This window comes from Lepisma saccharinum, chromosome 1 (assembly GCF_977018435.1).
Source record: "Lepisma saccharinum chromosome 1, izLepSacc3.1, whole genome shotgun sequence".
Lineage (NCBI taxonomy): Eukaryota > Metazoa > Arthropoda > Insecta > Zygentoma > Lepismatidae > Lepisma > Lepisma saccharinum.
The window spans coordinates 64032441-64058637 of record NC_139229.1 but is presented as its reverse complement, the minus strand read 5'-3'; the positions used below and the strand labels follow the sequence as shown (position 1 = coordinate 64058637).

Genomic DNA, 26197 nt, shown 5'->3' with positions numbered 1-26197 from the left:
TTCTGGGAAAAAGATTTGCCGCCCCCAAGAGTTGCGCCCCTAGGCACGTGCCTAGTGGGCCTATTTGGTAATCCGCCACTGGCGATGCATATGAGGTCAAAGCGGGTTCTTTGGCAGAGGGAGTTAAGTAGTCGATTTTCGGTCTTCGGACCGACGTTCCCAGGTTGAAGTCCCGGCCTGGGTGTTCTTTGTAAATGTCCCCTCATCAAATGATTACTCACCCTCATCGTCGCCATTAGCCAAAAGTGGAAGAAAAGCGACGCTAAATAACAATGGAAGAACAACAAATATATAGTCAAAATATCACTATTCTATATACATATATCTTGCTTTTCGTTTTTTACGTCACATGTCTACTACTTGGTTGGTTTTAATTGCGACGATGATAAAGAATGATGACATGGATGATGGGATAATGACAGTGATATACAGTGACCAGGGGCGTACGATGACATTTGGGGTTATGCAGGCGACAGAATATGATTCCATCTCACAGTTACCATTATATTATAATACAATGCAAGTTCGAACCTACAATTCAACTTACAACACTTAATAACATTTATGATTGTGTAGTGATTATTGGTATTGTGTTGTATAATAATCGGTTTAAGATTAAACATTTTGTTTTAAAATTGCGAGTACCGGCCAATTTAAATACACGCATTGAATATAGTATTCAAATTGGGGAGGGGGATACCATTCCCTCAGGCCTCCCCGATGGCGCAGCAGCAGCGTCGTCGCCTTGTAATCAAGGGGTCCCAGGTTCTGTACGCGGTGGAGGCACATAGTGGTTCGGATCTCATTTTAAACTGTAGGTCCAGTCCCGATTAGCCTTACTGTGCATAAAGTTGACTTAAAACACAAATTTAATCAAAACCATTCCCTCAGTTAGGATAAATTACATAAAGCACCCCTTTCCGATCTATTCACAAAACTCGAACGAACATCTCGGGGCTTGATTTTTATTGAACATTTTCGTTTTTGTGTGTCAAAAAGAGGCAACTTTAATATTCGGATACATCGTGAATGCTTTCTGTTCCAGTTACGTAGCTCCCCTACCTGTCAACAGATGTTAGGAGGTGTTACAAGTTATGAAGCTGCCTCCTGACAGGCACGAGAGAAATGAGGCCCAAAAAACAAAAATACAATCTTCGAGCAATAGCTGCTATTTATTTTTATTTATGCAAAGAGGAACGTGTACACGTAAATTGCACAAATTGTACCCATGTAAGTGCAGCGTGGATATACACGTATCATAGATCGCTATCGAACAATAAGTGATGTGCCCAAGGAAAGGAAGGTGACGTAGTTATATGCCTCAAAAAGAACATTGAAAGTGCGAAAAAATTAGTAAATATTACACTGACAACCAGTGGCGGCTATTAGGAAAGGGGGGGGGGGTTGCGCCACTTTTAGCTCCCGCACTATGGCCTCTTAATGCTAAACCTTGTTTACCAAGAAAAGTGAACTGTCCTTGTCCCCCAGTTTTGGCCACCAATCACCGCTATTGCTGACAACGTAAAACATGTCAAAGGCATACCTAAATTACCAGCGGCATATACAATCACTGGCAATTATAACCCTGCTAGTCAAGCAAAAACAAAAAAAAAAGTAATATTCCCATTCCAACTAATTGCCAGGCGGTGGGAGACGCGAGTTCGATTCCCTGTATGTGATCTTTGGCGAGAATTTCCCGAAAATGTCCCTGCATATAGCGGCTCATGTGCTGACTCAGCCTTTAATCAATTAACACCTGGGGGGGGGGGCAACTGTGAAAGGGGCTGCTTCCACACCCCTTACGTCCCTTCGTGGCACGGTGCAATGCACAGAGATAGCTTTACCTTCTAAAAATCTCTTCCACGTGGCCTTTTGAGAAAGAGCACTATTATATTTTTGTGCGGAACTTTTTACTTTTACATGTGATGCAAGTAGAAATGTGTATTATATTACCATAGAATATAAATCAATTTAATCCAGGTAAAAATTGTCTTCCTAAAGAATTAAGGAAAGTTTCATACAATGTAAACATTTACGCCTTTTGTAGAGTTATGTTGAGGCTGATGACCTAACAATAAAGCACTTGGCTTTAGCTAGTTAGTTTCCTTGCCTTGAGTGCGAAACTGGAATTTGCCAGAACAGCCGTAAATCCGACTAAATGATAGAGGATCCTGGTGCTACAGTCCTTGAAAGCCACAAAACTGAATTTATGTTCATTTTATGCCACGAATAAATTTGTAAACAAAAGACACCGATGTTTACAAGACGAGGAAATATCGTAGAAATATAGTGCAAAGTCAAGTATCTGCGCTGTAGGCTTTCGAACGTGAAATATACCAGCTTTATAGTACGCAAATAACATACGTATTGCTTCTATCTACGTTGATTTACTACTACCAAAGCGATGATTATTTGCCGAGGGAACTGAATAATGGAACGTGCCAAGGTGAGAAACGCAGCAACAACTTGCAGCAGTCAGATAACTGTGACCGCAAATTGCAGTGTCTTTAACTTGAAGAAGCAAAAACATCGCAAGCAGGAATGTTGTTTTGTCATGAAACGATGTGATGTGGTTTTGCGGTTTCGATCTGGTGCTTATTTTGTACCGGTCTGATGCCAAACGTTGTGATTATGAAAGTTAATCTTAGTTTCTCTGTTTGCAGTTACAATTGTGCTAAATACGAACCTTCAATTTGTAAAACACTTAAACAAGATTTATATGTGCAGCGCAGTTTTAGATCTTGGATGGAACATTGTGATAGTGTCAGCTCGTGAACCATGTTCGTGTGACGAATGTGTTGGAGTATTGATGCTTTGATGGATAAGAAAATAGTGTTTTATGAACACACACGAAAGATAATATTTATTGTAGAATTTCGGTGGCTGATTTTATGTCAGTCGTGCTCAACATTCCATGTTCTTTCTTTCTTTTATTTCGGTTATTTTATGTCGTTTGTCTACCACTTGGGTTAATCGCGACGTAGAGAATGAATGATGAGCTGATGTAATGGATGACTTAACCAGGGGTTGAACCTGGGTCCATGGGCGTCGCCAGAAATTTTCCTAGGGGGGGGGTCGAATCGAAGATGTCGAGGACACCCCCCTTCCCTTAAAAATATTGTGATACAGATCAGTGACATATGCAGAAGTTTGTCAAGGGGCAGGTTCATTTCTAAAATTATTGCATTATCGGTATTTTAAATTGTTATTATTATTATTATTATTATTATTATTACTAGTAGCAGCAGTAGTAGCAGTAGCAGTTTTATTTTAGTTTATTTTAGCATCCAATAAGTTTATTATATGAATAATATAGTACTTGTTACAGCCAAGATTACATAATAGTGAAACATTAGTTGCAGTAGCAGTATACGCAGTAGTATAAGAAGTTGCGGAACGTGTGAAACTTACAAATTAACAGAGTTTCAGTGTAGCAAATTATGAGTGTTTCATACCAAATTCGATATCTCAAGACCATTTTTAAACAATGACGCAAAATGAGGTGAAATAGAGTGCTTCGTTTATAAATTACAATAATTTGAAAAAAGTAGATGGAAATTTCCAGGGGGGTCGACCGACCGGTTGATTTACGGAAATTTTCTCTGTTCTGACTTAGACGATTTCTTTCTTGTTTTCTTGTGGTATGTGACGAAGAAAATTAAAAATGTATTCTTTCCTAGTTAGATTGGGTATGTTATTTGTTGAAAGTAGCTGTACGTATTATTTTATATTTGAAATGCTGTAAATTAATTATAAATTCAGTGATAAAGATTTTTTCCTCAAAAGAATTGAACGCTGGCAAATACGGTAATTGCCGGAGTGTGTGGCAGAGGTTCCAGGTTTGAATCCTGATGTATAATTTTCTTTGTCCAATCATCAGTTTATCGTCCATCCCTTCTGTCAGTTTAGCAAGGTAATACATTTAAATTCATGAACCAGATCACACTGATTTGGTAAGAATCCTTGGGATTCAGAAAAAAAATTCTAACAGTCTATGGTGTAAGCGCAACGTTCCATAATCATTTGGATAGCCACATAAGCGTATACAAATAATGAATTAGATTCCTTAAACTGGATATTTTGGTTCACACCAAGAGTAACTCAAGAATCTTACAGCTATAATAGTAAATTTCAGTTCATCGAATTTCCGAGGTTAACGACAGAAGCACGTGACGTTAAATATCAAATCAAACACAAACGACAACTTGCGTTTAAATTGAAATAATTGGTGTGTTGTTTAGCCATGAAGCTGCTGTTGATAAGCCGATGTTGTGTGAGAAAAAAAAGTTAATTCTTCAGAACATGGAACTGGAAGCACATCCTCGACCTTGAGCCTTTTATTCAAGCGTAGTGAATAATGTCATTCAAGTTTTAGCTTCAACAGAATGAATCACTACGGAGGGATATCGTTCAGCAACTTGTCTTGTTTCATCCCTTTAAATTTATTGCAGTATCATGGTAAACCGCAGTACATGGCCAATCATTGTTTCTGATTTGAGCGGAATGATATCTTGAAGGTCTTGCACAATTCGTTAGAACTGCGTTGTTCTGACGGATAGGCTACTTGGGAGAACAGTTCTATGCCCGGTGCAGAATATCTCGGGTGGAAATTTTGTCCGTAAATGTCCCTCCAAAAGTGCTCAGCTAGGCAAGGTGGGTGAATGAAAGCCATCGGAGCTTGGTCCTGATCACCTCATCACTACTATGGTGTTTTCATAGCCCCGCGCAATGCACAGGACAGAATTTTACCTTTATCGTACGTACAGGGTTAACGAAGTTAGTAATTAGGTGTGTTTTATACAGCGTATATTGATACACTTGTAGGTTTAATTGTATCTTCTGCAAATATGCTGTATAAAGAAACACACTGCCAGAGTACTAATTGAGGTGAGTGTACAGTCACGGACACTTCTGGATTGTAACCACTCTATTGAGAGTCAATTGGACTGTTACAACCCAAAAGTGTCCGTGACTGTACAATATAGCAGCCGACGTAGTGACTGAACACGTTTAGTGTTTGACTCGTTACCGAAGATTTCCGCTTCGAATCTTGGCTTGGGTCATGCCTGGGCACGAGTCTTCTTCATCATCATCGTCACGATCACCCAAAAGTGACAGAAAAGCGACATTGAATACTGAAAAGAGTATTATAAATATAGTAGGGCTATAACAATTTAGAATGAATTATGTAAGAGGCAAGCCATCTCACTGTCAGATGGAGACCCGAATTCGATACTGAGATGGTTTATATCAGCTCTGGGAATCACCAACCCTTCCACACGGGAGGTAGGGGGGTTTAAAGGCCACCAGAACTTTATGCTGATCGCATCATACCCACTATAGTCCTACTTCCATACCCCTTGTTTACCTCCATTGCATGATGCAATGTGGAGGAGTGGAGATTGTTGATTTTCGCGATATAACAATGGATCTGGAATTATTTGTTGAATTCAAAGGTTTCCTTGTTACTTGTGTGATAAGATTTCTCTTAATAAGAGACGCAATGAAATATCGAAACTCCTTTACGAATTTCTAATTATTATCGGCTAATCCCAGTGTGATCCTTCATGTGTGTTTTTGATTTTCTCAAAAATAATTATCATTTGTTATCTAATAGAGTTCAGTTGAACTATACGATATTTATTTTTCATCTATATATACCTAAGTGCCATTATCCGTTACACGTTTTCTCCGAGTGTATTGTGTAATCTTGTTATTCGAGAATTTGAAACTACTGGTGTCCGTTTTACCGTGAAAATTAAACTTTTTTGATGCTCTCCAACACAAAGGGGAACACATCTAAATGCTAAAAATTTAAAACACTTTCAAATGGTGGAAAAAGTGCGTATGAAGAACTTAGCCTTGAAGTATTTTTCTTATTCCATTCTGAACACGCAAAATTATCACTGCGTATTAACGCCAGAAATGACGCACGCAAGTAGTAGACATCACGCACGATGGTATTTTTTTGTAGGTTTGTAATAGTTGCTTTATTCACTAAGAGGTAATATTTAACTGCACGAAATTGGCTTGTTTGTAACGACAAAATTGTTTTTAAGAAAGCAGCCATTATATCATTCAACAATTTTTCATTATCTTTTTGGTCTCCTTTTGCCGTTCTCTCTCTCTGGGTATATGTGTGTGTGTGTGAGATGGTGTGTGTGGTGTGTCCAGAAGTAAGAGGTTTGGCAGGGGTTACAAATTTTCCCTTTGGTCCAGCATTTCTAGACCGTAACATGTAGGATTGACTTAAAAATGAAAGTCATTACCGTGCATTTATATGTTTCAATTATTGTAAGTGACATTAGATTTCAATCTTAGTGTTTTTAATATGGAAACAAGGCTTAATTATATTACTCTGCAAACAGGCACGTATCTATAAATATGTTTCGGGGGGGTCCGAACCAAGTGTCTCAGGAATAATAATAATAATAATAATAATAATAATATAATAATAATGTTTAAATTAAAATAATTATATTAAATCAAATTAATACTAATTACAAGACATAAATTAAAAATATATTATTATCACACAATTAGGTAAAAAGACTGTATAAGAATAGAGATATAACAGCGGATATTCATTACATAGCTTACCTGTAGTTATGATCGGAATAACAAGTGCCCTGGCAATGAAATTAATGTTAAATAGATGAATAATTGAATATTTATCGAATAACAAAAATTATGTTACATGTAGTTGGACAAAAAGTAAGTTTCTGATTAAAATTTTTTGCATATTATTTTGAGTAGTAGTGTACATAAATCTTCTTTGTAATATGATTCAAAGCCGTATGATCCCAATATAATCCTTGCCTTGTAAAAAGTTCAGAGGAAATTAATAACCATCGATTATGCAACAAATGCTAATATTTTAATTACTTAATTTTAGTACTTGTCATTACTTAATTTTAGTACTTGTCATTACTTAATTTTAGTACTTGTCATTACTTAATTTTAGTACTTGTCATTACTTAATTTTAGTAGTTGGTAAGTCTTTCGGGGAGTCCGGATCCTTGGACCCCCCCCCCTAAATACGTCCTCCCTGTCCTTCAAAACCGTATGATCCCAATATAATCCTTGTTTTCGAATAAGTTCAGAGGAAATTATACAACAAATTCTAAATGACTATATTTTCATTATTTAATTTTCGTACTTAATAAGTCTATTGGTTGGGTGGGGTCTGGACCCCCGAAATACGTCCTTTCTGTCCTTCAAAGCCGTATGATCCCAATGTAAGTAATCCTTGTCTTCCAATAAGTTCAGAGGAAATTATACAACAAATGCTAAACGAATATATTTTCATTATTTAATTTTCGTACTTAATAAGTCTAGGGGGGTAGGTCCATACCCCGAAATACATCCTTCGTGTCCTTCAAAGCCGTATGATCCGAATATAATCCTTGTCTCACAATAAGTTCGGAGTAATTTATATAACAACGGCTAAACGAATAAATTTTTCATTATTTAATTTTAGTACTTGATAAATCTTTCGGGGGGGGGGGGTCCGGACCCCCCTGGACCCCCTAAATACGTCCTTGTCTGCAAAGTGTAAATATCTCCGTCTTATGTTCTGACTTCTTTTACCTCAGAAAAAATGAATGGTGGCCTGTCTGTGAATGGCGCCACCTTGCTACGGATCTGGTTTTGCCTATACTTCTACCGCAGACAATGGAGTGCTCCGGATTATCGAAAACGGTGGTGAAAAAGGGTGGGTTATGGTGTATTATTTTTTTAGTAGACAGCCCTCACTTTGCCATCTTTTCCTTTTTAGGAATACTGGGCCAAAGGGAGTGGGTTACGACCCCCCTTCCTTTGGGCACTCCACTGACCACAGATAAGCGCAATATGCTCAAATATTAAACTCAGGCAGGAAATCTTCGCTAGACCTCTTGCTGTGAATTAATCTCAGCAAGAAGCTTGAGTATTGTCCGTTGAGAGGCGCCACTGTATAATACGTTCAGCTGTGCTTCTACGTAGGCTTACACGTAATTCATATTTTGCTTCCTATCGGCAAAACAATGTTTATAAATTGGATTGTTTTGGATAATGTGACAACAATGATTCGGTTATAATAGTAGCTATACAGTATGCCTACAATGCACTGAGGTTAAAAAGTACAAGATAAAACCTACCTGTCGACCAGAGGATGTGAAATAACTGCATGTGTCGTACATTCCTAGCACCCATGTCTCCCAGTTGTTGAGTTCAGGAAGCTTGAAATACGGGTAACACTGTCTGAAACTAGTGCAGCGTCCAAGTTGGCCTTTGCTCGTAAAACAAGGGCCTATGGGGTAACCCCCGGGCCAGAAAAATCCACCTCCAAATTGGCGCCTGTCCCTCTGGTCACCCACTTCGAGCAACTCCAGGTCATTCCCTGATCTCTTCAAACTATTGGCGGAAGACGAGTTCAGTAAACTGACCCCCGGTTGCACTCTCAGTTTGCTCTTGGGGGCCGTCGACCGAAGGTTGTCTGCGGAAGCCACATTTGCCAATGTCTCTAGCTTGAGCTTCAGGTCAGAGGGTGCACTGTTCGACTCTGAGGACACTTGTGGGCTTTCATGTGCGTCATGTACATTCACAGCCCTCGCTGCTCTGTGCGTTTCTGGCACTGCAACGAAAGAAGAAAAATTAGAAAATGGACACAAAAAGTTGATAAAAATACACAAATGAGCTACATTTATTAAAAGCAGTGTTTGGAAGTAATGAAACGCACGACTATGAAAATAGGCAGCTGGGCAGAATTGCGCTGGTGCCAGGTATGGGAAAAGCGAAGCGAGAGTGGGACAAAAGTCTCTGGTTCCCGCGCACTGTGTGGCAACGTCAACCGGGCTGCGTTGCCTAGTTCGAGCGTCAAACCGACCTCTCTCCGGGCCACTTTCGAGTCCAATTCGGGTCTCCCTTATCTCACAACGCTAGGGCAACCTTGAGTTCTGACGTCACCGGAGAACACTTTCATTATTAGGCTAAATGCTTAAGTTTGTTAGGTTAGGCTCGTTAGGTTTCGTTCTCTTAGCATAAATAATTCATTTACAGTGTATTTATGCTGAGAGAACCAAACCAGACTAACCTAACAACGTAAGCATTTCCTTGTCACGTCAGAACGCAAAGTTGTCCTAGCGTCGTGCGATCAAGGAGACCGGTCTCATTCAATACAGAGCTGGTGATAGTGTGAATTTAAAATTCGTTACAACCCCAAGAAATGGAGTCCCATATCTATACCTCGGACTGCTCTTAACCTCAGAATACACGGGCTTGTGCGCACGTGGCAACAGCGCGAACTTCTGACACCCGCCTAATTTCATGGCCTGCGTTTAGTTACTTGTCACACAAGGAAATGTAATGGTAACTGGCTACTTTTAAAAGTAAGAAGCTCTAACTATAACCGAGTTACTTTTTTGCAATATCAACAGTTACTTAACGGCACTTAAATTGTTCACTTGAAAACTTGTAACATGTGGGAAGAGTTAAATTTGGCAACTCTGCTTCCAGCTGTGTCTTCTCTGGATGCAAAGGTGAAAGAATTTCCGTGAAATCGCTAAAGTAAATTAGGCTAAGATTCCGTTGCATGCTAACTTAATTTGTCGTTTCTAAATGTATGCGAAGACTTCAGGGTTTTGGGTTGATTTCTGATTCATAAGATATGTGGTAGTCAAGCTACATGGAAGTCATTGTCGAGGGAGTGGATCTTCTTGAGCTTGGAGTGGAAGAGAAAAAAAAAACAAGTGCAAGTGGAATTGATGCTACCACATGCAAAGTACCGTAGCCGAACATTTTTTCGATTTAAAATGGTCCAAGGCAAGCAATGATGACTATTTGTTCCAGCATTTATTTATTGTAATAATTTAAATAACTATATTATTAAAAATTTATTAAAATACAGCATATACCAGAAACATAAATAAAACACATTTCAATCTTCATATATATTGTTACAGTTAATGATCATTGATTGTATGATATTTGTTTGCAAGAAAATTTCCAGCAGCAAGTAGGGGGCTCCCCGATGGTGTAGTTGTAACGTCGTCGCCTTGCAACCACGGGTCCCGGGTTCGATGTCCGGTTGAGGCACATGACACAGTGGTTGGGGTCCAACTTTAAACTGTAGGTCCAGTCCCGATTAGCCTATCGGTGCACAAACTGGAGTTAAAACAACAAATCAAATCATATCCAGCAGCAAGTAACTTACAGTTACTTTTCGGTAACAGTAACTGAGTTACTTTCTAAAATGAGTTACTTTTTGAAGCAAGTAACAGTGTTACGTTCAAAAGTAAGTTGCCGCATACGCGTACTGGTAGAGGAAAATATGACGATAATAGTGGCATCACATCACAACGATTCAAAGACGGCACCGATGACATTAAAATGCCGAAACGAGAATGGGTGTAGAAAGTGGGTGCTCTCCGCACCATGCCCTCCTTCGAACACTCTCTTCCTTCTTAATATACGCAATTTTTAAGTGAAAGGTCGTTGGCCGAAGAGCGACCCCGCGATTCACGCACTAAGTCGTCCTTGCCTCGGCCAAGGTCTACAGAACCGGTACAGCCGCTTTATGGACATTGCGAAAAACAAAACGCTTATTAGTGGACGATGAGTTTTTTTCTTTCTTTCCTTCTTTTGCGTCTCCCACTTTTCTCTCTTAGTCGACACGCTTCATCGGTAAACAGTAATTTCGATTTTCGAAGAAAGCAATTACTGTTTCGCAGTTTTGGTCCACTGTGGTGTTTGGAACCGTTGTTTGTCTTCAGCACACATATCTTCTAGTTTCAAACTAAATCCGGAAATAAAGCCCACATTCTATCAAGAGCAAAATATGTAATAGGCAAGCGTGTATCTAGAAATATATTTCGGGAGGGGTCCGAACAAAGTGCCTGACAATAATAATACTCATAATAATAATATAAATGTTTGTAATTAATACTTTAGTATAACCGACCTCCGTGGCGGAGTGGTTAGCATAGCGCGGTACGACGCCAATAATCTCTGGTTCGTATCTCCGTCAGCATATTGTTCTTTGTGAGTACCCTTTCAACAATTTCAAAATATCAGCATCCATCCTCATCGTCGCGATTAGCCAAAAGTGACTAAAAGCGATGCTACATAACAAAAATTAAATCAAATACATTAACATAATCAATAGGTCTATTCATAATAATTATAAAAATAAGTAACTTAATTAGCACTGTTACTGTTATTAAACGAATAGATAAATAGGCTGTAGAAGAATTGTAACAGCACGTGTTCGTTGTCTAGCTTACGTGGCGTTAAGATGGCTAAAATATGAATGAAAACAACTGCCCTGGGAAGGAAATTAATGTCAAAAAATTAAAAATCGAATATTTCTTGTATACCAAAAAAGTATATTATGTCCAGTTAATGAAAATTAAAGTTCCTTATTAATATTATTTGAATACTGGTCTGGGCATGAGCATCCCTTCATCACATTCATCATATCATTACTCATTCTCATCTATGCGATTAGCCAAAAGTAGCAGAAAAGCGAGGTAAAATAAACCCAATCAATCAATCAAAACGCGACGTTAGGAAGGGAAACAAGATCGGAAAAGAGAGATTCAAATGATCAATGATCTGTAACGAGGAAGTTATATGGTCTTAGATGACACAGAATAGGATAAAAGTGGAAAAAAGCTTCTTGGTGATCGACTTGTTGAACATCAGTTATCTATAATCACGCTGAATAGATGAGAGGGCAATGGAAGAAAATGGTCAAGAAAGTTGGAGAAAATGTCCGTGACCTTCTTAGTTCCATCTCACCATTCATCAAGAGTGACTGAGTAAAGAAGTTGGAAAAACTTCAATCAAGGTGACTGCACTTACGACTCTGGGAATGAGGAAGAAAAGAAGAGCAATAATTTGCTATGAGGATGAACAGTGATGTTATCCAAACACCAGCATGAAGTATTCTAGCATTTAGGTCTTCGAGTATAGCTCTCGAGTTTCTCTTATGGACAGACGTTCGTGGCAGGCTAAATTATTCATGAGGAGACATTTCTGCCATCGGAAAATGCGCTTCCATAACTATGTCGATAGAGTTGCCTGGGATAAACAAACGGATGGCCCAGCCTAGATTTGTCTGTACATATTATATGCTGCTTCTCTTGATGTGGTTGGAAAGATGGACACTATTGACTTGAATGAACGAGTTTGGGAGATCCTGCAGTTCAGTGTTAGAAAGAGGGGGGGGGGGCTTTCATAAAGAATGAATGAATTAATTCAAATTTTTGGGTGCGTCGGCACGTTTAGCCATTTCGCACCCTTCAAAGTGTACGGTTAACTTAAAGCTAAAATAAGGGTACCAAGAGCCCCTTGAGAAGGATTAAAAGTTCAAGGTTGTGAAGCGATCTACACAGGACGTACACAACACATTAAAGGCAGGGAGAGACTTAAAAAATCCTTAGAAACAGTGTATGAGGCTCTCTCTTCTAAAAAAGAACTAAAAACCTTTCTTAACACAATGTCATCATCTCCCAACATGGATGGTAAACAGTTGAGAAGATTAAAACTTTGTCTGAGGAAAGTTAATCGGCACATTCGATAAGAATATGCCGAATAGTAAAAATAGCATTACATTCACAATACATTGGAGGGTTCGGCCCTTGCAGTTGCAGAAAATGACCATGGGTGAAACGGCTGTGTCCAATTTGAAGCAAGAGTTAAAACGGCCTCTTCTCCACGGGAAGGAGGGTACAAGAAACATGGTGGGCTTGATAACGCGAAGAAAGCATCTCTCAGTTGCATGAGCATCCCTCTCACGTACTACGCGTACATTGTCACCATACTGATGTATCAGACGCGGCTCGTGCATTGTTTTCCTGGGGGTTCACCGATGGGGCTTGTCCAGAATGTTCTTATGTGGGAGTATGATGTTTTATAGTAGGTATATACGAATAAATTAATCACTGAAACGACAATAAATTGTGTCTTTATGGAAAATTTCGGATTGCATGGGAAAATAATGAGAAACTGTCACGAAGGTGTTAGGGATGTGTTTATGAATCACTGGCCTAAATTACTTCATGAAGCCCAAATTATAATGAATAACATATCAATTGTAAGCTATAACTACAATTTAAAAATCGACTCGTCAGAAGTGGTCTTACACATGATATGTGCGCACTAGAAATCGAACCTGAAACCCCTTGATTTTAAACGCGACAGCCTTGTTCTAATTTTGGGTGGGTCGACAAATACATGCTTTACATCTAATTTCCTTTCAACGCACAAGGATGTTTATTTATGTTAATATGTCCATATCCAGTGGTCATTTCTTACTGCACAGGCAGCAACACCTACACTCCATCAAATGATATTACCTAAGCACAGTCCACCCCTCGCTTCACTCAAAGCATCATTTAATATTTTTAACGACAATCCAAGCACTTCAAAAAATAAAAAAATAAAATAAAAATGAGACACTGACGGGGTCGTGGCTTCCAATCGCACCATCCATTCTGTTACTTACTTTCGCGTACCTGAAGTGTTTTCACCTTTAATAGAAAACGTCTGAATGTATGCACGAATTATTTTGCATTGAGAAAACGTCTGAATGTATGCACGCATTATTATGCATTTATTTTAATTCATCTTCTGTAAATTCAGCTTTCATTCATTGCCGCACAAGCTGGCAGTTCGTGTAAGATATTTGGCACAAAAGTGATTCAAAGGTAAGACTGAATATGTCAAGTGTCGGCTTCAAACTTGAAGGCCACAGAGCAACACTGCAAGGGAAAAAGCAGCTCTTTGACGGCGAGGACGGTGCGTTCTGCGAGAGTACGAACTTCGCGCATGTCCGTTTTCCTGAGACGAAAGTTCGGCAGTATCCGTTTCCATGTACTAGGCAGATCGGAAAGTAACGCACAATATTTTTTTTCTCCCCAGATATTGCAGCTGGAATGCTGAAATTGTACGACGAGAGAGTTTGAAGTTTGCACCACAGAGGGTATTTTTTTCCCCTCTGCAGCTCTAGCGAGAGAAGCCTGAACTACGAAACAAACATGGCGCGCATGTTACTGTCGTCCACGTGTGAAGAGCAGCAAAGTGTGGTTCGATTTTTGTGAGCCAAAGACCATACACCGAGTGAAATTCACAGGGACATGCGTGGGGACGACTGTCTGGACCGTAGCAATGTCTCCAGGTGGTGTGCATTCTTTCAAGAGGGCCGTGTGAACCTTAGTGATTCGCCACGCTCCGGGCGGCCGGTTACAGCTTCAACTCCGCAGAATATCCGCGCCATTGAGGCAGCAATTGTGAACGACCGGCGTGTGCACCTGCGAACCTTATCGCATACGTTCAACATTTCCTATGGTGCGGTGTGCCATATTGTTCATGACACGTTGAAATTCCGTAAAGTTAGTGCTCGCTGGGTGCCTAAGATCCTGACAGACCACCACAAGGGCCAGCGAATGATGACAAGCATGGATCACTTAACGCGTTACGCCGCAGAAGGGCATGACTTTTTGAAAGGAATCGTCACTGGTGATGAGTCGTGGGCGTACCACTACACGCCCGAAACCAGCAGGCCTCTATGGAGTGGAAACATGCTGGTTCCCCAGTACGAAAAAAATTCAAAGTGACTCAATCTGCTAGGAAAGTGCTTGTGACAGTGTTCTGGGACATGTTTTGTGTGTTATTGGTGGACTTTGCTGAACACGGGACCACTGTGAATGCTGCAGCCTACATTAAAACTTTGGTTAAGTTGCGTCGTGCCCTTCGTGACAAACGCCGCAACATTCATGCTGATGGTGTCAAACTTCTTCGTGAAAATGCCCGTCCCCATGTTGCTGCTCCTGTTCGTGAGAAACTCATCGAATTTGGGTGGGAGGTGCTCCAGCATCCACCATACAGTCCGGACCTGGCACCATCGGACTTTCATCTGTTTGGTCCCAAGATGGAATTCCTGGCCGGCCAACACTTTGTGACAGATGCGGAAGTGAAATGAGCAGTCCGCAGATGGCTAAACTCCAACCAAACGGACTTCTACGAACAGGGCATATTGAAACTGGTACCACGATGGGAGAAATGTGTTGAGAAACTTGGTGACTATGTAGAAAAGTAGGTCAAAGATGTCAGTTCATTTGTGATTTGTTTGGTTTTTGTTACATATTAAACTTTTTGCCCTATTCCCACTCCGAGATTTTGACTGTTCTGCTGCCCTGTGCTTTCACCATGGCCGGAGTTTTCCTGCGGGGGTTCAACTAAGGAACTGCACCAGCGCTGCTGGCTCGAGGTTTCTCTTTCGCAGGAAAATAATTCATCGTGTTGCGGCCTCAAATACATTACTTATTACGTAGGAATTTTTGCGAAAAGATAAATATATTGTTTATTGTCCATTCTTGAAGTGAATACCGTACATTACTGGGAGTTCACTGCTTCTGTGCTTTATAGGGCCAACCGAGCCCGTGATCTATACGAGGATTCCACCACATATCGTCAAAAGAGACCAAGCATCCACCCAGATGGGAACATCCATTGCGAGCAATGCTGTAGTTTACCTAGTAGAATTCTTGCTGAAGTTATCAACATGCAGTTGATGACTAGTAGTCATTCACTACTAATCTTTTGCCTCTTTTCTGCTAATCGCGACGGTTCGGTGACGATATTGTAAGTCAATCTCATTTTTTTCTATCTTGGTTGGAGGACCTTGTACATGCTACAATGTTAGTGGCAGATATGATGATTGTGGAGCGTGATGATGTTAGAAATATGTCTTTCTCAGACTCGATCCCGGATCCTTTCCTAGACCTGTAAGCGAGTTATTTATTGCATCAACATGTTGTTGGCTCCAGCCAGAATTGGCAGACAAGACTGCGGTTGGATTTCCTGCACCGAGTGTTCTCCGTCCATCAAGTTCTTGGACGTTAATAACACCTTAACAGCAACCGAACGATCTCGACCGCCTCTGCATCCACACACGGCGCTGAAAGGCTGCAGGAACTGAAAACTTCTTTTGTAACGACTTCATCTACAGGAAACGCACTAGCAGAAAACTTGGCAATGGGGAAAATCTCTCACGCTGCAGTGTGTGCAAGGGATACATTATGGCTTCTGCTCACGGCATGGAATCCGCTATTCCAAGCAACCCGGCAGCAATATTGCCGTTGAATATGTGCGCTGCATCGTTAATGAATTTACGGAGCTGTCGGTTAGCAATCAGCCATGCCACATACCTTGGTATATTCTCATTACGAGAGGATAATAAAAAAAATATCCCGTTTATCAGTAAAAAATGCAAGTATTTCAGTAGCTTCGTGTCTTTTAGTGCGAGCCAGAAAGTACGGAAGCGTTGAATTTCCTCTTGTAGCCATTATATCACGTGGGTCATTCGATTAGGTACATCCAACGTGAAACATTATAAATGAATTAAAATTAAATTTTGTGCAAAGTTCAAGCTAATATAAACCATGACACGGTTTCAATTTACATTATGCGTTTGTAAAATTATAAGATTTTCCCTATTAGCTCATTTTTTTCTAAAGAAGTCAATCGTTTCAAAGAGTATTTTTACTGCAAATGTTTCACATCTCCTTATACATTTGTGAGTATGCCTTAGAATGTTTTCCAATGTATTACCAAATTCATTGTTAAACATTGATAATAAACTCGAAATCCGAGTCACTGATGAATTTCCGCTGGGAAATGATTACAAGGCAAGGAACAAGTTCATCGGTGAGACTAAATAGTGTGTTGTTCTTAGGAAACGAGAAGGAGGGGGGATATAAAGAAATATACAGAGAAGGGAAAGGATGAAAAAAGTGGGAGGAAAATGGAAATAGAAAAACAGAGGGGAGAGAGAACTGAAGATGATTTTTATGTTTTGATACAAATAAGAAATAGAGAGAAAGAAAAAAAAATGAAGACATATAAACATACTTGAAATATGAAGGGGTGAAATGAGTGTTCGCCACTGTAAGATCTACGCGTTTTTTTTGACAAAAATATACATAAAATTGAGGAATTTTGAACTTATATCTATTCGAAGTTATAATAAAGTTAATTTTCAAAGCTTCAAAACATTTCAAACATTAATTACTGAACAAATTTACCGACAAGAAGCAACATGCACACATCTTCACAAATGGATAACAGTGCGGTTGAAATAAGTAACTCGCCCATTGGCGTAGTAGTCACAAATAATTTTTTGCACATAAAATCGACTTCTCTTTACCATGAATTTTATGCAGTCGTATTACTACTTTTCTTGCCATTGCAGTCTGTTCTTATGTATGCTTCTGATGCATATTGACCCTCTTAAGATTCTACTAACGAACGATTCACGATGTTCCTTGATAGTTGTAGTGTTAAGCAAAGTCAATAATGTCTGCATTTAAAGCAGATTGTCTTCCTTTGTTCACTGGAAGTCCTGTCTGCAATAAACAACTCACCTTCAAAAACACATAGTCGGAATAGCGTCTGGCAAGGCAATTTGAAACGTCAGTTGCAGTCTGACGGGAGAAAGTTATGTGGACACCAAATGAAAAGTCTTGAGGTATTTTTGGTAGTTGATCCTAGGTGGTCAAGGGGTTACTATTCGACTGGCCCATGCCCCGAATGTAATACCATAGGACTATACAAGAATAAATTGCTTACTGAGTACGTTTGTTCCTTCCATTTGCATAACTTTTTTTCCAACAATTCCTCATTTACTCTCATTGAAATTGCAGTGTCTACCTTCTTGCCTGTGAGTAGATGTAATACATGCTATTATATTTTATTTCTTAATCATTATTCTTGCCAGTAATGCTATCAAAACGTGAAGAAATAAAAAGGTAAATAAAGTTTCCTATCACAACGTGTGAAAAAAAGTAAATAAAGTTTCGGTATAGCCACAATAATCTTCTTGCATCTCATCAGATTCTAATTGAAAGAGTTAAGCTCTTAGTTCTTTGGAATGTATTGCTGAAGATCTGTAGCAAATGCCACTTCTTGTCCCACATTGCTTCACCTTCTTTTATACCTTCCGAAAACATCAATCATGTGGCATTTTAATTGTGTGACTCACTGGCTTTCATTATAGTACATTCAAGTACAACTGAACATTTGGACCAATTCCTTCCCGAAAATACGAAGGCACATTTACACTAGCTTTCTAAATAGTAGATCCGTTGTTATGTCCTGTTTATGAAGCTACGAGTAGCTGTGATTTCTGTGGCAGTGATTTTTGTGAAACCTTCTTACACAAATTCACTGAATTGTAAAACACTCTCCCAATTTTCCTAGAAGTATTTGCAAATATAGGCTTATTGTTACTCATTGGTGGGTATGCGTGACCCTCTTAAAAAGAAGAAGAGGAGGAAGAAGATTTTGGGGGGAGGGGGATAAGTTGCCACACGCCTAGCTGGTTCTCACATTCTTTCTCGATGTTCCACTACATACAGAAGGGACAGACAGTACTACAAGGCATGCCCATGTTAGCAAACGACAAATGCCAAAGAAAACGCAACATGAATATATGAGGATTTTATAGTGATGGACCCCACACACAGAACAGCGTGAATCTAAACGTGATCGGAATCTTAACGCCGACGAGATAGATCTATGTTTATTCATATCGGTTGATGTTGCAATTATAACCCTGTAGGGTTGGATTAAAATTAATGGCATGTGGAAACTTCCTATCATTATTCTACAAGCTACTGTACTGTTCGCAGGGTTATTCAGCAAGAGATAATCATTATCTTGGATAGACAGTAATGGTAAACACTTGATTGATAGGCATCGATAGCAAACGATAATTTTCTCGATAATAATTTGAAGGGAAAAAATCTATAACGTTACCATTTCGTGTAATTGTTTTTCACCAGTTAATTGGATTTACACCAAGTATTGAGTGTTTGGTTCCAATTAAACATACTGTATATACAAAGAGCAAATCTGTTGTTAAATGTGCAATGGCAAAACGCTTTAGTTTCGTACTGGTTGATATTCACTTGATTGTGTTCTCTGATTAGATTCAATTAAGCATAGAATCAATAAAATCTATAAAATGCTTCAGCAAACTGTTTTTACATCGTGGATATAGGTTTAATATTGTTTGCTTCCGACTGATGAAGAAGGGTAATAATACCAGCTCATTTATAATCCAGAAAAATACAACATTTATGCATGTATGCACAGGTCCGTAGCCAGGATTTTATTTCCCTTATCCCTTATCAGCACAGGCGTCGCCAGAAATATTTGTAGTGGGGGGCAGGCCACTGATAAAACTTGATTAGTAGAAATAATAATTACAATAATAATTATCACCACGGTTATAATTGTCAACTATTATAAGTTATTAAAAATAAACCAATTTTAATTCCAAATTTATTTTTAATATTATAATTGTTATTATCATTATTATATAAATGGAGAGACTTTGCTAATCGATCCACTGTATGAGTGAATATGAAACACTGCTGTCCATTATTTTTCTCACATTTTTAAAGTTAGTGTACTGAAATTCATAGTTATTGTATTTTGTTATTAACTTTTACACATTCCGTTTAAAAAGGCTTTCAAAGTTAGGGCCAAATTTTACTCATGAAGATTATATTGTGTGACCTCTCACAAATAAAGCTATACATTTTGATAGCTGTGGATTCATTTATTCTTTGGATTAAATGGTAGAAAATAAAAATATAACCTGGTTCCTCTGTTAAACACTAAACTTTTTTCGATCTAATGTTTATTCCTGCTAAGGAAGTAAAATTAATTACCACTACACACTATTTAAATTAGATATTTGTGGGATTTCGGGGGCTTCAGCCCCCTTAACCCTCACCCTGGCTACGTGCCTATGTATGCATTTATCCTCATAAAATGATGTTGCTTGAACCAGAGGATAATATTCACAAGCTATAAAAGCTTGTCTATTTTTGATGGACTAGTAAATAGACTGGCTCCAGTGTTTGTTCTTCATCGTTAGGACGCGCTTTGGTATTTATCAACTTCAACGTGCTTTGTGTATTTTTACTCTTAAGTTGATAACACGATTTCATTTTACCAACGGTTAGGTACATTGTTAGAGATATAAGGTGCCAGGTCACACGAAGAATATGCATCACAACCAAAGAACTGAATAGGAATTTGTATGACCTGAGCTTGGGACGTAGGACAGCTTGCACAACACAGTTCAATAGGCTGTTACGGAAATAGCTGTGATTACCGCAAGGGATTAGCGATTGTCACATTTTCAGAGTTTCCAAATCAATCCGCATATAATTCCTCTTAATTACAAGGAGAAGACTCGTCAAAAGAACATTTGATCTACTTAAAACATGATTTATACTATTCACACAATATCCAGAAACATAAAGCTTTTGTCTCTTAATTGCAATGTTATTAATATGGGCAATTATAGATGACTCAAAAATTTGAAATCCGATTCACAAGTACTTTCAGTTTTTAGAAAGTTACTTGTTAATAGTAACTAAGTTACGATTACTTATTTGAGAAAGTAACTGTGTTTCAGTTACCGTTAATTTAAGAAAATAACTAAATGTACAAATAAGATTTGTTTCATGCATGAATTTCAAACAGGCTGCTCTTTAACACCGATGTCAAGATTAACAATGATTTAAATTAAATTTAATTTAAATTAAGGTAATAAAAACAAGGCAAACTCTCAAAATAAAGCTAAACTGTTTTTCTTAGAAAACCATGCTTTTCTTAATCACTGTTGAACCAAGAAGCTGTGGAATGCCCAGGATTTCATTGATTGATTTTGTGTTTTAAGTCCACTTTATGCACAGTAAGGCTAATCGGGACTGGATCCGAACCGATGTGCCTCCAACGGGTATCGAACGTAAATGCATTTGAGGCTCGTGCAATAGCATTTTCGTTCATAAAAGTGGCACTTGCCATTCTTTGAGGCGAATATTTGATTTAAGATATTGGAGAAGGAAACGTGGCTAAGAAAATATCATTCCATGCAAAGACAAAGAAAAGTAACTGGGAAAGGAAGTTAATTTCGCTACTAAATACAGTTACTCATTTGGAAAAGTGACATAGTTAAATGTACAGTTACTCGTAGAAAGTAACTTACTTGTAACGGCGTTGCAAGTGACTCGTTACTTCCAATGACTGGTACCTTAAAACAATGCCCTGTTAACTTGAGTACGAGAAATGAATTTGTGTCAGTCAGTACACCATTTTATCCACTTTCCGACTCGGTGGCTGAGAGCATTGAGTGGTCGACTTTCGATCTCGCCACCGAAGTTCCCGGGTTCAAATCTCGGCTTGGGCATTTGGGTGCTCTTTGCAGAAAAGCAACACCTAAATAACATAAAAATATATATACAATACCATTTTATCAACTAATAATCCTTTTTTGACACGAATCAACGTGCATCAGTATTGGCGCGACCTTTAAAACTTTATTCCTACTTGTTAGTAATACCCATGTCCGAGTGTAATTCACGATGCCAATCCAAAGCCACCGAAGGTAGCACACACGCGTGGTAATTGTTAACAACGCAGGATGATTAGGAAATAACCAGCTACAAGGCAGTTGGCACAAGTGTTCCAAGTGGATCTTGCGTGTGCTCACTTCTGTCGCTCATCTGTGCGTTCGAGTTTAAGGTTCTTGACCAAGATGCGGAAGACAGTCACAGCTTATTGACCTTGAAGACGTATCGGAACGATGTCACGCACCAGCAAGCATCGAGTCAGCATTCGGCAAGACATGAGATCGCAAGAATTCAGTGGTACATTGCACAGTTGTTCGGTTCCCACTTTAAATTGTAGGCCCAGTCCCGATTAGCAAATCTGATCATAAAGTGGACTTAACAAACTTTGATCTACACACACGCTATTAAACTAATGCATCAATTTTTGTCAGCTTCTGTTGAACTTTGGTGGATGGTGGAAGGAGATTAAGGAGGAGCGGTATTGTAAAGTTCGAGTCCTGATTCGAACGTCTCAAAGAAAGTTCCGAAAGATAAATTTCCCTCTGACAACCATAGTCAAGTTCACGTGGAGCCCCCTAAATCCTCCCCTCCAATAGCGTCCGTTTTAGGAATTGACAGTACTTGTCAAGTCCACGTGAAGTAAATGAGATGTTTCCAATTCAGTTTCTTTAGAGATTTCATAACGTGAGGTTGCGATTATCTTTGCTCGGTTGTGTTATTCTGTTGTGCTATTTTCTATACAATGTGGAGACCTTGGGAGTGTAACGTCGTCGCATTTCTTGTTGGATGTCTAAACACAGCAGGTAAAAGTGGCAACAGCGCTTTTCAGAAAAACAGGTGCTGGCTCGAAACCAGATACGCTTCCTCTCGAGCTATGTCAAAGCTGGCGTTCGAATCAGGACTTGAACCATACCTGGGCAAGGGAACACGACCTTGAATGTGTTTACGATAGTTCTCATTGCCGAGGGGTAATGCTAGGACGGTAATCGGCTGGAACAAACGAATGCAGCTGGTCCCATATCTTTGTTCAGAGAAGATCTCCACCCCAGAAATCGCAATAATTCCTTCACGTACGTAGCGAGGTGAATGTTTCGAAGAAGATGTACTTTATTGTCATTGCAGGTGCGTTTTCTCTTTCTCCGAAATGCATCGCTTCATGTAACATCTTTGAAGGTGGAGCTTTTCCAGGTATTCTTGCACTAATTGTGAAATATGAGATGGCTTAGATGCTTAGCTTGGGGCAACTCGCTTAATCATCAACCCCTTAATCTTCCTGTGTTCTACTATACCAAAGTAAATATTGTTTTTTGAGTGGGATACGTGCATGTCCCAAAAGTTGTTGTCAATGATAAGAATTCTGAAAGAACGTTTTAAACTTTTCCCGAAAATTTAAAACTTATTTACACATAATTGTCAATATTAATTTTATAAATATTAATAGAAAATTATTACTATGAATATTTAAATGTTATGTCCGATTGACAGTTGTAGTGGACGGACGTGCTTGACTAGAACTCCGCGTTTTCACCACTCTTCCATCCTGGCATTCTACTCTCGCCGATTAAAAATTACAATCTTCCAGTTTTCGTGTAGACGATCCAAATGTCATTGAACGAGAACATACGTGACTCAACAAAATCGATAATTAAAAGTCGTTGAAATCTTGAATGGTCTGAAATTGGACAAGATAACATTTTACGAAAATGTGGTAGCGTGTACGTCACGAAAATAAATTAATAGACTAGCGATTAGCAGTCAAAGATAATCATTTTATTTCAAAAGGAAAATGTAGAGTATCTTAGAAACTCGAAAGACGTGGGATCTGTTTTCTGGGCATTATAATCTATATGTAATCTGACACACCATAAAAACGTGAACACAATAATAAAGTAATTTAAAAAAATTTCATTCCGATAGATATGTTACTATCCTCTTATACACGTGTAGCATAGGCGTAGTTTTGCCCGTCCGCTTGGGGGGGTGGGGTAGCTGGGGCTAACTGTATTCATGCTTTTTCCATTACAAAAATCATCACGGGCATTCTCCTTAGAAGACAGGTGATCCTCACATCATGTTATCCAAAAGAAATGGAATTAAAGGGAATAAATATGCTATTATAGATGGTTACAAAGTTATTAAAGAACACATTTCTTTTTTAAAATAAAGAAGGTATAATTTTAATATGTGATGGGTAATCCTGTGTTCTTGGTACTGAGCAAGTTATAATGCTACAAGGCATTTAAAAGCACAATCTACATAGGCAATGGAATAGTAAAAATTTAAATTTCCTTAATTTCTATGCAAGAAAACTTCGCATTTTCCTAATTTTATTACAACTGAGAACCACTAACGACTAGATTCGTGAAGAAAAGTTTTAGATGAACTTAGAGAGGAGAGGAACTTAGTTGGTTTGCTGTCTTAATAATATTATAAATGTTTACAAAGAACTCCCCAGAATACTATTTAGTAGGCTGTAATTAGTTTCAATTCATTTAAACCTCACATGCAGATCTTTTTTACCAATATATTATGCATGCTTATAATTGGACGTTAATTGCTTAACCAAGGCCGCCCGCAGAATTTTTCTTAGGAGGGAGTCAGCAGTACTTAAAGTGGAGGAAAGGTGAGGTGATGCTTTTCCCCAGTTAAGATAATTCTCATTGATTTGATTTGTTGTTTTAAGTCCACTTTATGCACAGTAAGGCTAATCGGGACTGGACCTACAGTTTAAAGTGGGATCCGAACCACTTGTGCCTCCACCGGGTATCGAACCCGCGACCCCTTGATTACAAGGCGACAACGCTACCACTGCGCCATCGGGGAGGCCAAGATAATTCTCATATAACATCCCCAACACTAGGATAATTTGCATAGGCACTGTCTTTCACGGCACCCCTCGTCCATGTTTTCATGCTACAATTTCAAAATTTTACTTGCGTGAAGTCTCTACAGATATTTTCAGCCATTCTACGGGTGCCCTTGTGCTTAATATCTAATCGAACAGAATGCCATTCTAAGTTTAGTTTATTCATATTATAGTCCAGTACCGCCTATTGGCAAATCAGAAACCAAATGAGAATGAACAGCAACGTATAAGTTTTGCCAACAATTAATGAGCAGCGACGTATAAAAAAAAGTACAAAAAAAGCTAACGAAATAATGTGTATTTTTATATGGGACTCTAACATTAAGTGCACTAAACTGGAACACTATAAGTATTATGACGCTTTCGGATCTTAAGAAATGTCAATTGAAGAAGTGAATTAAGGGGATGGAGAATTACGGACTATTACAAAATTGAGAACCTCGCAAGTTACTGAATTTTCGCGAAAGATCTCTATTCTTGGTCTCTGTGGGGTTAATGATAAATTCATTTTTTTTATTAAAAGAATTACCATTTGTGCCTGAAAACAAGGTATCAATGAAACAAAATATTAAACAAAAGAACATGCACTAATAATTGATGGCATGAAGGATGTAGAAAGTTGCTATCTATAGGCGATATATTATTTAATTATCCTGAAAACTAGACTCTTAAATGAGGATCGTTGACCAAATAACTTTTATATAAACCTGGCCAATTGACTTCAAAAGAAATCCGATTATGACATTCCAAGCAGGTTTTATGTGATCACTTTGCCTATGCATTCTTTAACTCAATAGTTTAAGCTTGTTTGCTCGACGCCTGACTTTTACTATTAATAAACTCTATATTAAAAGGAATGATCATCTGTCATATTTTCACATACAATATGAGCACAACGTCAAATAATAATAATTTTCCGATAATTTTCAATCTCCAAAAGATTATTAAGATTTCTTGCTGTTATGCAACCAGCATAAGCACGTATTTTTCCACTATAATCTTCATGTGGGTTGCTTGCTTCTTACCTCCAGAAGAATGAATCTATCTAGAGACTCCAAGAGATACCTGAGATTCCTAGAGCAGCATCCCTATAGTAGAAGTGACCCACAAGATTCGCCCATCACCAGGAGAGTTGAACACAACTTTCACCTGGACCGCCTTCTTGCAATGAAAAATCCAAAGAAGCCTGGCACATCTGCATACAAATTGGTGACGCGGTGCAACACACGCAAAAGACTTGGAAAAGAGTGATTTCGCCAATGGACTGCAGTGATCGCCATTTAATAAAACAATTACACACGAATGAATCGCTTCTACAGGATCGCGACACATTCACGCGACATTCAGGCGTACATCTTTAAATGTCCCCCACGCAATACAAATTACCTTGCGCTCCAAGGTGGAAGATGAAAAGAAATAATGGTGATATATTTTCTTTGAAATCTTGTTCGGAACATATGGTCCCCGTAAAGATTGCACTTCAACTTTCATCGCACATAATTTCAAATTCTTTCCTTATCTGTGACTGCCACACCACAAGAGTAACACTTGAAAGTTTCAATAGAATTTTCTATTTTTGTGTGCAGTTTCTCTTTCCTTAATTATTTTATGCATATGTCACATACGTTTGGGGGGCTAATGGCTGGATCTTGGGGGCTTAGCCCCACCTAGCCCCACCTAACTACGCCTATGACGTGTAGGTAGAATTGTGTCTTTTGCAAATATGCTGTATAAAGAAACAAACTGCCGCTGTGCTAAGTAAGGTGAGTATTCGTGATGGAGAAAAATGACTGGCAAATCCGAAATCAGCATGCAGAAATTAGTTAACACATAGGCTATTCGCTAACAGGATACAAAATGACTGTTCCCTAGTGTTATCGGAATGAAGCATCGAGGTACAGAATAGTACTTATTTCTATTC

At 38.8% G+C, this 26197-nt stretch overlaps 1 protein-coding gene across 1 annotated transcript in view; it reads right to left on the bottom strand.

Moving 5' to 3' along the window:
- Positions 1–1971: 1971 nt before the first annotated feature.
- The window catches only part of LOC145983634 (uncharacterized), a 49155-nt gene continuing 24929 nt past the window's right edge, over positions 1972–26197 (bottom strand). The window contains exons 2-3 of the mRNA XM_083116700.1: positions 8139–8614; positions 1972–1995 (exon numbers count right to left, since the gene is read on the bottom strand). Of these exons, the coding sequence (XP_082972826.1) occupies positions 1972–1995; positions 8139–8614 (500 nt within the window). The remainder of the gene's footprint in view (positions 1996–8138; positions 8615–26197) is intronic.